The 12,975-nt window shown below is 41.8% G+C and overlaps 1 protein-coding gene across 2 annotated transcripts in view; it reads right to left on the bottom strand.

Moving 5' to 3' along the window:
• Positions 1-12,772, bottom strand: part of LOC146809230 (von Willebrand factor-like) — a 180,347-nt gene extending 167,575 nt beyond the window's left edge. For both annotated transcript variants that reach the window (XM_085616047.1, XM_085616046.1), the window contains exons 1-2: positions 12,654-12,772; positions 1,964-2,021 (exon numbers count right to left, since the gene is read on the bottom strand). In XM_085616047.1, coding sequence (XP_085472173.1) covers positions 1,964-2,003 — 40 coding nt within the window. In that variant the 5' untranslated portion in view covers positions 2,004-2,021; positions 12,654-12,772. The remainder of the gene's footprint in view (positions 1-1,963; positions 2,022-12,653) is intronic.
• Between the last annotated feature and the right edge of the window lie 203 nt (positions 12,773-12,975).

Here is a 12,975-nt window from a genome sequence, read left to right as displayed (position 1 = left end):
CCATAGAGCATTTTATCAAGTCCATTATCACCGTTTTAGCTGCAGTTTTCTGCCGCTAAAGTGGCGATAATTTTATCGCCTGTCTTGATAATATGCCCCTAGCTACTTAAATTTGTGGTACTCATCCTTGCTCTACCCCATAAGTAATAATACCAAATTTCATGGACTTTTTGGTTTGGGCAGTAGACAATGAAAAGGTGAAAAAGGCAGAACATCGTTTTTTGGAGTCGAGAGCATCAAAATGAATAGGGAGGGTGGAGACAATGTTGTAGGCAATTTAATGATTGCCGTGCAATCCAGGGAATTCTTCCGCTAACACACTATCCCATGAAAATGTTTTTCACCATAAAGCCATTATCACATTCAATGTAAGCAATCTCAGAACTGCTCCAACCCTTCTGCATTGAAAGATTCGCCCTTTTATCACTTCTGCCCCACACAACAGGACTCTACTCTCCATCTGCTTTAATACAAGCAATTCTGAATCATGTTCCTGGGTTTTCCCCCTTGTTTGATACTTTGTTGCTCCTGAGCTAAATGTGTGCTACATAAGTACACCAGTATGCATAGGCTGCCAGTCACAATCTATATTGATGTGACACACTGGAAATACCAGAATCTCCGGTCTCACTGGCAATTTGCACCATAATACTGAGCTTCCTAATCTGAACCTGATCATATATCCTTCCAGACATTCAGAACTAAGAGAACATATTTCCCATCAATAGGCTAACTGGATTGGCTGTCAGTAACAAAAAAGAATCCTCTTCAAAGACCTTTTCTTTCCCATTATGGGGTCAACAAGGAAATTCCTATTTATCTTCAGAAGAAATTCGCTTTTTTCTCTCAAATTAGGACCATTCTCTCCTGGTCCCAGGTATGCACTCAGGGGCAGATTTATGAGGTTTTGCCGTAGGGAAGCGCAGCAGGCCTTCCTGCTGCGCTTCCCTACGGCAAAAGAAAAGGGCAGGGATGCGCCATATCTATAAAATGCGGCGCATTCCTGTCCTTTTTCCCTGCGCCGGCGCACAATGGGCTGCCTGCGCCAACGCAGGCACCTCTGCACCATGGTGCAAGGGTGCCTGCGTTGCGGGGATGAATATTTTTTGTACAGGAAGGGAAACCTTTCTGTACAAAAAATAATCACAAGAGGTTTTTCCTCTTTGCATGGGTGCTGCAGAATGCAGCACACATAGAAAAAGGAAAAACGAGGAGAAATAAAGATATTTCTCCCCGTTGCGCCTCCCTTACGCCTCCCCTGGGGAGGCGTAAGCTTTTGGCGCTGCCTCAGATTTACGATTTCTCGTACATCTGGGGCAGTGTCAAAAGGCCATGGATGTTGCTGGCAAGTCCCCCAGCAACACCCATTGCACGCCCCTTTAACGCAGAACACTGCGTTAAAGGGACTGATATTTATGAGGCAGCATTAAGCCAAAAAAAGTGGCTCAGTGCTGCCTGAAAAATATCACGCAGGCTTCTGCGCCACGGAACGTCAGAAGGGCCTGTTTAAGAGAGGGATCCTGTTCTCACCTTTCCACTAAACACAAATGGCCATCTCTTGGATCAAGCTGTTGAAAACCAAAATTGAAAATGGTGACCAACCTAAGGTGATTATTGCATATGTGCAAACTGACATTGACTTTACCATTGTAAAAAATATGAGACAATGTGAAAACAGCAGATTCCAGAAAACAATATATCCTCAATAAACTGGCTTGTCTCTGACATCTCACCTTCTTTTCTAACCTAATCAGTAAACATATCCATAATTTCCATTATGCAAAAGGTGTAGTTATTCTAAATCAAACCCATTTAGGAACTGTGTTCTTTGTTGGTATTTTAGTTTTTAAGCCCCTCTGGCAATTCACGAGGAGCAAGAGATGGGAGTCAACATGCTCCAAACACCAATTGGTTCATTCAAGTATTTCTCTAGGATCTGCCTTTCAGTGTGGGGTTCACTCACCTATTACCAGCACAAGGAGGAAACAACTTCTCTTCGCCATTCTGAAATTCAAGCTGTCCTGCAAGAGAGAGAAGAAAGTTCAGGAAGTTCGGTGTGTTGGAGAGTTTAATGTGTCAGCCACTCGAGACTATAGCATCTTTACGCAAACATGTAGGTCACTATGCAGCCTTTCACTCATGATTGCAACTTCTCATCTCTTCCTTGACTCTCACTTTTGCAGTTACAAAACAGATTAAGTTTAGTGCATTCTTTTATTATAGTACTGGATGTTTATGCATCCTACTTTTCCAGCAATTTCTCTCCTCCAGTGGTGTCTTGTTTAGGTCTGGCTAGAGATAGCTTTAACCTTTTAGCTCCTCATATCATAAAGCCCAAAAAAGTACAATAAGTACAAGTTTCTTTGAGTCGTACCACTTCATGTGTTTTCCATCCGTTGCCATTTATTGGAACTGGCATCTATCTTGTCCATCCCATTTTGTTGATGATGAAATTGTATAATTTGTGTTCCGTTTCGGTTTTGGTGTTGTGGCTTAAGTACTCTTTTTGTAAGATTGCTGGAGTGACATGCTGGGCAGTTTGCAATTCAGAGACAGTGAGTGTTCTTTGATGTATTTCGTTTACTGACATTATGAAATTTTAATTTGCTTATTTGGTTTTTTTTTGTTTCGGAAGATTGTGTGTGCTTTATTACAGGTAAACATATTGACAGGTTTCTTTCATTCACATGGTAAAAATACGTGTGGCTTGAATGCTAGCCCTTGGCAAAAAGCATCTTCTCTGCAATATATTGTTCCTAATGCCTTATAAGTGTTCTACTTCAAATACAGTATTCCTCTTCTGATTCCTATGGAAACCAGGGCTTTTTTTAAAGTGCCCCCACCCCACTGCTTGCCCCAAATTTGACTGGTTGCATGACAAAACCATGCATGTGATTATATTGATGCCTTAAAAACGCAGTCTTTACCACATCCACGTCCTTACCACGCATGCCTTTACCAAGCATGCCTTTACAATGATTTTAGTTGTAAAGGTAGGACTTGGTAAGGCATATGCGTGATAAGGAGTAAACCCTAGTTCCCCTGCCCTGAGCCCTAAAACCCCTTACCCAGGCCTAAAAATGACCGAGCTCCCAGCCCTAAAAAACCCTAACCCCCACCCCTGCCCTGAGGCCTTAAACCGGCCATCAGCCCTAAAACCGACCCCGAACCCAACCCTATATACAACCCAGCCCCCTGCCCTGAGCCCTAAAAACTACCATGATGCCAGCATTAAAAACACCCAAGTCTCCCCCCTCTGAGCCTTTAAACCAGCTCTAAAAACTACCCCGAGTCCCCCTCCCCGATCCATAAAACTCAGCCCCCAGACCCAATCACCAAGCCGCATCCCGATCCTTCCTGTTGCTTCCATTCTCAGGAATTAATTGGAGGTAGTCCCTCCAAGTCTCCAACACCTCCCACCCCCTGCCCATCCACTTTAAATCTAGAGCGCTGACTGCCTTTACTACGCATATGCGGGTTCAAGGGAAATGTGTTGAAGGCAAGCATAGTAATACTTGTGTGATAATGGAACTCATGGTTTCCTCCACGCTGTAAATGCTGTTTCCCCTTTTGACTACTAGATGCTAGTTTTCTGACTCTGATTGTACCATGGGCTCTGCTAACCAGACCCTGGGCCTGTGCCCTGAATCAAAGTACAAGGTAATTATGTATTAATACAATTGGTACTTACAACCTACCTGTAGTTCCATAGTATAGAGTAGGGCATGTAGTTATAGAGGCCCAGCACATTTAATGTAGTTAGTGTGCACTACTGTGTAGCTTGCTCTCATTTTAAAGGCAGCCCTACTATGCAGGCTGCTCTTAAAATTGCATTATATTGGGGCGTGGCCAGGCGCCCAAGGAGTATGGACGCGTCTACGTAGGTCTCCCGGCTCCGGATCAGAGAGGTCCGGTTTCACGGCGTTTTTCGTGAAGTGGCAGGCAGGGTTCTGCAGCGGAAGCACTTCTATCCCGCTTATGATGACACCCGAGCCTGAGTAGGACGAAACGCCTTTTCTTTTGCAGGTAATGAGCTTTTGAACGCTCCAGCAACGCTGCGGCCGCCATTTTGGTTTTTGGCAAAATCGATCTTTTCCTCACAAGTTTCAAGTGGACTAGTCTCTCCACATTGCGATTTTTACTCTCAGTCTGTGAGGATGTCTGCAGTGGCCGCCATTTAGTGTGGTGTTTTTCCTCACAACTTTTTCTTGTGACACTGTTAAATTACTGGCTTCTTAAATCCGTTTACGTGATGGCTGTGTCAGTGGTACTTCATGTTGAATCAATGGAAGGTCCTCAAAGCTGTTTTAAATGGCACTAATTTAAGTGACTGAGGTCTCTGGTGGTCCTATTGACAAAGTAAACACTGAGTGCACCTCTTGTCCCTTATTAATATCTCGCCTGTGAACCCAGTTTTGAATACTGCACACCTCAAGCGGAAGTTTCTTCTTTTCTGTACTTCACTACCACTCTTTTTAATTCATGGGCAGGACAAGAGGCGCTCACAATAGTGCGTCCTCACCACAGAGCTCTTTCATTAAAAATTCCACACTTTTTTCACAATTTTCTAAACTGGAAGAGTTACAATCACCCGAGGAGGAGAACGCGCACTCGACGATGGATCCTGCACCTGTTGTAACCGGCAAGTCAAACGTGAAAAGGTTAAAAAAAGACCCTCCTTCACCTCCCCACTGCACTGAAATCTTGCTTTATGGTTGCATTTTGTGCTATTTTTGATTGCTTATGCCCTTGAAATTGGTTACATGGAACATTAAGGGTTTAAACTCTCCCATTAAGCGGCAAAGAATCTTGACCGACCTAGCCAAACTAGACGCGGATATTGTTTTTTTGCAGGAGACTCACCTCTCTGATGCTGAATCATTAAAGTTGAAAAGGGGTTGGGTAGGGGAAGGGGAAGTTTTCTCCTCTCCTGGTGATGGTAAACGGAATGGGGTGATAATTCTTTGTCGCAAGTCCCTTCCGCTTTCGTTAATGGCTCAAGATTCAGATGTTAATGGAAGATGGTTGAATGTTAAATTGTCCTTGAAAGGTGTTCCTGTTTCTCTTTTCAACGTCTATGCCCCCACATGTGGAGAACCTTCTTTTTGGTCGACGTTGGCTAAACAGGTTGCTCTCTGCATGGAGGAGCATTTTATTTTGGCGACTGTAACCTGGTCTTTGACCCGTTTATAGATAGGAATTCCAGAGTTACCTACATCCCTAACAAACCTCAGAAATCATTTGTACGAGCTATATCTCAGCACAATCTTTTGGACGCTTGGCGTCTTCGTAATCCGACCACCAGAGAGTATACTTTCTATTCTCCATCGCATCAATCTCAGTCAAGAATTGATTATGTTTTTGTTTCCCACTCCCTCTCATAAACCCTTACGCATGCGGAAATAGGTCCTATTTTACTGTCAGGTCATGCCCCTGTTTCAATTGGTCTAGAGATTGTGCCTAAGGTCACAGGTCCCAAAAGGTGGCGTTTCAACAATGCCCTCCTCCTAGACCCGCTTTTACCACATTCTTTGATTAGTTTTTTGTGTTGAATCAGACCCACTCTATGCCCTTCTCAACTATATGGGATGCTTTTAAGGCCTCAGCGAGGGATTTTATTATTGGCTTTGTTGCTAAGAGGCGGAAAATTTCAAGTAAATTCACCAAAGACCTTTTACAGGACATCAAAAAACTGGAGCACTCTTTTTATACCTCGCATTCAAAACAGTCTCTCACAGCTCTCATCAATGCTAAATTGAACTTCAACAAGAAATCAACGGAAGACGCCTCACTATATTTGTTAAATTCCAGTGCCAAATTTTATGGGGGTAAAAATAAGGCAGGGAAAATACTAGCTAATTACTTAAAAGTCAAACACAATAAACTTAACATTGCATCTATTTACGACGATCGCTCAGATTTTAAATTCAAAGATGCTGATATTCTGAACAAATTCTCTCTCTTCTACAAATCTCTCTATGCCTCAGAGTCTCAACCCCCGGATCATTCTTTATCTCAGTTTTTTTCGAACCTCCAAAAACCTCCTCACCCTTTGCCGGATCTAGCCCCTCTGGAGTTGGACCTAGCACAGCAGGAATTATCAAAGGCTCTCCAGAAACTTAAAAAAGACAAGGCGCCTGGGCCTGATGGCTTTACAGTAGAATTTTATCAACACTTTTCCAAACTCATGCTGCCCAAGTTACATTCTCTTATAACTTTCTTTAATACTTTGGGTAACTCCTCAGGGTCTTTTTCAGAGGCACACATATGTCTCATACCGAAGGAAGGCAAGGATCATAGATATTGCAAAAACTACAGACCCATCTCCTTGGTAAATATTGATTATACAAAATTTTCCAAAGCCTTAGCTATACGTATTGATTCTTACCTGCCTGATCTATTAGGTAAGGAGCAATCTGGATTCGTCGAGGGCAGATTTATTATGGACAATACAAGACTCCTTTTTGATGTCCTGTCTAAATCTTCATCCTTAAAACACTCCCTAGCGGCCATTGCACTCGATGCTGAGAAGGCATTTGATAGGGTTGAATGGATTTATTTGTTTTATACTCTCAGTTGGTTTGGTTTTGGTCCCAAGTTTGTATCCTTGATCTCTCTTCTTTATTCCAATCCACGAGCGGCTATCTTCGCTAATGGTTTGATTTCCTCGTTTTTTGATTTAGGCAGAGGAGTCCGTCAGGGTTGCCCTCTTTCTCCTTTCCTTTTTAACTTAGCCTTGGAGCCTTTTCTTTCTAAGCTACGTCAGAATCCAAATTTATATGGCTTCCAATCAGTAAACATTCACCTTAAATTGGCTGCTTACGCTGATTACATCTTACTTTTTATGTCCAACCCTAGTGCCTCCATTCCTGCCTTTCTGGCGGAGATACAGGCTTACTCTAATATTTCTGGTTACAAGTTAAATAATGACAAATGTGAGATTCTTCCCCTGACCAAGTACACCTTTAAAGCGGACTTTATTGCCTCAAATTTCACATGGAGCCCCTTCCATATTAAATACTTAGGCATGTACGTTACTCCCTCAATATCAGGCACGGTAGCGCTATGCTTAAACAAATGTATACAGAAAATTGCTGACTTAGCGGCCAAGTGGCATCCCCTTTATTTATCATGGTGAGGTCGTTTGGACACTATAAAGATGATGCTGTCACCCATTGTAATGTACACATTTTCTAATATTCCAGTTCCCATCCCTGCCAAATTCTTTTAAAAGATCAATTCCACCCTTTACTCATTCTTGTGGAATTCAAAGAGGCCTCAAATGTCTCTAGCTAAATTAATGCGTCCCAAGACAGAGGGGGGAGTTTACTTTCCCGATTTTAAGGTTTATCAAAGAGCTTTCCTTCTACGACAGGCTTCACTTTGGTTGCTTGAACCCTCGGAGAATTGCCCATTATGGATCACAACAGAACGTCTCTTCTTATCTCCTTTTTCCTTCTCTGAATACCTTCCCTTCTCGCGTAAACCGCAGGCGGTGTCCACTCCCATAATTAAACTGACCTCTAAACTTCTGGCTTTTACACCCTCTCTTCCCCCTGACACTATTGATTATTTCCTGAGTTCGACAATATGGCATAATAAGGATTTAGTTATCCGTGATAAACCAATTTATTGGAAGACTTGGCGTCGGAAAGGTTTAATATGGATACACCAGTTATTCTCAAATTCAAGTTTTTTACCCTTTCATTCACTCAGACAACTGTTTAACTTACCTGACTCATTCATACATAAATATAATTTACTCAAGTTGGCTGTGTTGGATAGGTTTGACCAATTATCTGCTACGTCCCATGCCTTCACCCCCCAGACTCCCTCTTCACAGCTTTCCTCCCTACTTAAGAGTAAACCCTCGGCCTCTAGTATATACAAGTATTTACAAGGGAAGGACGTCGTTAGGCAGAAATCTAAAATAGAGGAAGACTGGGAACGAGATTTTCAGCTCTAGTGGCCAGTATCTCTCTGGAATAATATATGGCTTAAGTTGCCTAAATCCTCCAGGGCAGCCAACATAACACAAACGCTGTTCTTTGTTTATAACTGACTTTTATTTACTCCGAGTGCTCTGAGTAGCAGATTCGCTACCACCCCAGATACTTGCTGGTCATACTCCTCCCCAAAAGCTGATATATTGCATATGTTATTTATGTGCCCACTTGTAGACAGTTTTTGGAAGCAAGTCTGGTCCCAAATTAATCTAATTTTTGACACTACAGTTCCCTTTTCTATCACCCATGTTCTCTTAGGGAGTCTCTCACCGGGCTGGGAGAATGTTACAGTTAATACTAAAATTATTGATTTGCTGTTGGCGGCTGCCTTTCAGCAGATCACTGTTAATTGGAAGGATTTTACAAAAATGTCTTATAAGACATGGTGGTGTGTAGTCTGCCATAATCATAGGTTGGACACCTTCTTTGTATACCCTATACAGATGGCAACGAAGCATCTGGACTTGTGGTCCCCTGTTACACTTTACCTTGATATGTGTGCCAAAAAATGTTCCCAGCTAAAACCGTCTCAGCAAGAGGTTTTGAAACCTCCCTGAATCCATTGTACGTTCCCAGATTTCTTTACAACTCCAATACCTTTATGACTTAATTTGTTATGTATTAATGGCCTACTTCTTATTAATGAGACCGTTTTCATTTTGTGTAGTGCAATCTATTGTATTGTTCTGGCATGAATTTATCGCACTCTTATGATGTAATTTATTGTAATGTTTTGACATGCATTTACTGTTATCACTTCTGTATGGATACCTTTGCTTTTATTAATAACATTTTCTTTCAAACTTAAAAAATTGCATTATATTCAAATAGGAGTTTGGAATGAAAGTTAATAACAAAGTTTTAAACTTCCTTATTTTTACACATACGTTATCCCATAAGTCTTCGCTAGGTGCCCCAGGAGTAGGGTGGCTTATAAGTATAAGCACATACATTATATGCCCTGGTGAGGGAAAAACTACCAATTTCATTTTAACCAATTGTAGCACAATGGCTCCATCAGCTAACAAGGGAATACTTTAATAAAGTATAACTACTGATAGTGAGCTAAAACATAGTTCCAAGTATGAAAATTATATAATAAATCCAACAACTTGCCAAGGTTTAGATTTATTATAACTATCACAGAAAATAAGTTATAGAACTTGTTTTTCTGTTGTGCTAAAATCCAGCCTTCCAGCAGCTTCTCCTGATTGGTCAGCCTTTGTCAGCCTGAGCCAAACTGCTCTGATGAGGTGTGAGGTGGCCTGCATAGAGAGAAAGGACATTTTGTGGGAGGAGATTTGTACGCTGCAGAACAAAAGGCAGGAAGGGGACCTGGTAGCCAAACCGGTCTTCAAAGAGGAAATGACAGGGCAAGGCAGAGGTTTACCGCCACTTCCTGCACCCCCAACCAGACAGTAAATTAATTTTTAGAGGGGCTCGAAGGGGAGTGTTAGGGAAACTTAGCAGTGTCTGTAGTTTGGCTTAGCCAGATCGCAACCTCCAGCAGAGAGTTTATCTATTTTGTATTTTAAAAGAATAGTGCTTTCTGGGAAAAGAATATGCCACACTTTGGAGGAAGTTGTCATACCTGTGAGTGTCACCCTGTACCCCATTGGTCATTTTTCAAGGGTGCCTCCTGCTTGTCACCTAAGATTGCTGGATAAATATGGGTGAGCTGCCCAGAAACTGAGATCCCTGCCTGAAACTGCAAGAAGAAAAAGGACTGCCCTTGCTTTAAAAAGAGAAGGAGTAGACTCCCTGAAAGCAACAGGGTAAAAGACCTGTATCATCTTCAGCAAGAAGAACTCAGCTGACCACCTTCAGCTGGACTTAAAAGGATTTGGCCAGGGGCATTGTTGTAGACGTAGTCCCAACATCCCAAGGAGCAACCCAGAGCTTCTGGAACCTTGATTTGGTGTTGTGGGGACTTTGGAACCCAAAAGGTACTTCTGGAAGAAATTCCAGATGTTTGGAGAATTTTGGAGAATTTTTGGCAAAAAGAGAGAGGTAAGCTACCGACGTTGAACCATGACCCGGCCTGGAATTCAGGTTTATCCCACTCAAAGCTCCAGAATCGCAAGGGTTTGAGGGCTTCCCCGAGGCCTCGCACTGAGCCAAGCTGCTGACATCAACTTGAAACCCAGTCTGAAGAGAAGCCTCGCTCAATCTCCAGAGAAAAATCTCTAAAAAAGTGACTAAGTCTGAAGGTAAAAACTTGAGTGGGCCCTCCGCTTATTGTATCTGACCCTACCTCCATCGCAGTTGGTATGAAACTTTGACTTTGTGCCGGTGTAAGACGACCAGAAGTGCCAAGTTGACGCTTTTTGCTTTTAGGCACTAGAAAGTGTTTATTCTTTGAACATTCATCTCTCCAGTTCCATACATTGGACATTGGACATTTGTCCTTTTAGTGCAATTTTAATCATAAACATATTTCCTAACTTTATAAATTGGGGTTGGATTTTTGTTGTGTCTGTCTTACTTATTTAATGTATTGGTTGCTTTTAAATGTTTCACACACCTGTCACCTAAGTTAAACCTGCCTGCTCGTAGCCAGCTACCAAGGGTCGTGCAAGAGAATAATTTATTGAGACTTTGACTGGACCTTATATTGTGATTGTGGCATTATTACTAGTGGTAGGTAGCTTCTTACCCCTACTAATAAACCACATTCCATAATTTTATTTTTGTAATATCCTTCTGTTGGTGAACAACTTAACTATTCTACGTCTCTTCAGTAAAGAGGTACTGCTCGAAGCTTTCCAGGATTGTGCCCTAATATGGTCTTTTCTTTCTAGAACAACTAGGATCAAGACAAACACAGCGGACTAACTAATACTGAGACCTGTATGAATGGTATTTCATATGCAACACTTTCAAAATACTTATTATAAAGAAAATCTTTATCCACACAAGTTGCAAATTATGGGAAAATATCACAATCCTCTATCAGTGGGATTTTCACAGTCTTACACAGCGCAGTAATATAATAATGGTATCCTTTCATTGTGTCAAAAATACCCATTAGAATAATATATTTTATAAACTCTGCCAAATTTAGGAGCCAGCAGAGGTGAGAAGAAATGTACACAGGTAAGTGTGAGAAAAAAGAATAAGGGCCATATTTACTGCGCTTTTTTGCTGCCCTTGCATCGAGAAAGGTGATGCAGGTCAGTGCAAGATTTGCGTCTTGGCTTTGTAAAGAAATGTAATGCAACGCAGCAGCTTGTGCTTTGTTGCATTACATTTTTTAGTAATACGGGTGGCATAGAAGAAGCATGGTCGTTCCTGTGCTTCCACCCATAGATTTCATGTAATTCCTGATTTACTGAGGTTTGTACAGCTGGAACTGCATGAAATCAGTGCGCCTACCACAGAAAGACATAATGAGGAGAAATAGGTTTATGTCTCCTGGTTAATTCCTTTTTTAAATACATGATGCATCAAGTATGGAAAGAGGAAAATGCCTCTTTGGATTGTTTTTGTGCAGCAAGGTATAACTGCCTGAAGAAAAACAATCCTGCCCATAATGCCAGCCCCCTTGCAGCATGGTGAAAGGTTGGCTGTACTAGTGCTGTACTAGTGCTAGGCAGTCACAAGTTTGCCTGCGCTGGGATATAGCTGAATAGCACCATATATATTTGCCATTCACGAAACACAGTGCAGCAACTTGCCTTGCTGCACTGTGTTGCGTGAATTCTTAGAAAATCTCCCTCTATGACTTTAAAGGTAAGAGGGAACTTTTATTTGAGAGATGAGGATCCAATGTAACATGGATGAAGAAAGCAGTGGTGATAAGATAAAGCAGCTGGAAGATTAAGTCGGGTGGAAATGAAAGAGGTGGACAGCGGTGGTGTGGTAAAAGAACATTAGACAATGCATCTCGTTAAGTGAAAAATACAAGTATGTTTGTATTAAAATGTGTCATGAGATTTCCCTTACTAGCTTTTGGAAAGAACGAGAAGGAAGGTCACTTATATTTAGCTGCTAAGTCCCTGAAGTATGAGTAAGAGAAGAGTGAGAAAGCTTGGATGAAGTAAATACTGCGAGAGGAGGCAATGAAGCTGATACGGATGTGGAGGGGGGATAAGAGAAGGCAGGTTGTGAGAGAACATCGGGAAGAGACAAGCACAGCATAGTCAGTGCAGAAAGATCAAGGGGATGGACATCTGGAGGGTAAAGGTAGTTGGGGAGTATAAGCTACCCTGCAGGAGAAGATGCCTGGATAATTATGAATAAAGCATTCTGGCGAAGAAAGATATGTTGATGGTTGAAGGTGGTAGGGAGGAGACACAGAAGGAATAGTGAAGATATAGCAGATGGATTAGGAGCATGATGAGTGACGAATGAAGTGGATACATGGAACATGAAGACTGGGCATCGAGGAAGCAACTGATCAGGAAATGATCTTAGGAGTTTAAAAAAAGTCAGCTGAAAAAACTAGAAGGGGAATCAAATGGAAGTATTGACATGGAGTTTTAAGGGGAAGCTAAAAAAAGGCAGAAGAGGGCAAACCCTTGTGGTGAAATCATCCAAGTTGTAGGCATATTGCTTCATTTTGTCCTGAAAGTGAGAAACAAATGTGTACAAATGACAAAACCTAAAATCTTTATAGCAGTGAAAGTATTGTGAAAGGAAACCTACCTTCTTTCAGTTGTATGTTATAGATATGCTCCTTCACCACTCTTCTGTGAATGAGCACGCTTCCCAAGGGCTGGGCTTTAAATACGACTTAATGCACCCGGGGGCATGATGAGGGTACTTCATATTCATGGCTCACAGGGTGTGATAAAATGTTCTCACGTTCAGATACAGGGAGGCACCCGATTGTTTTTATTAATTTGCCCAGCCCTGAGTCACTGAGCCTGCTTCTCATATTTCCTGTTTCTTATTCCCTTGTTCCCTCACATATCTTTCTTCTCCAGTGAAAGAATTAGGAAATGTCTGTTTACATGGAACATTGTAA

The sequence above is a fragment of the Triturus cristatus genome, chromosome 7 (genome assembly GCF_964204655.1).
Source record: "Triturus cristatus chromosome 7, aTriCri1.1, whole genome shotgun sequence".
In the NCBI taxonomy this organism is placed as follows: Eukaryota; Metazoa; Chordata; class Amphibia; order Caudata; family Salamandridae; genus Triturus; species Triturus cristatus.
This window is presented reverse-complemented; position numbering and strand designations above follow the sequence as displayed.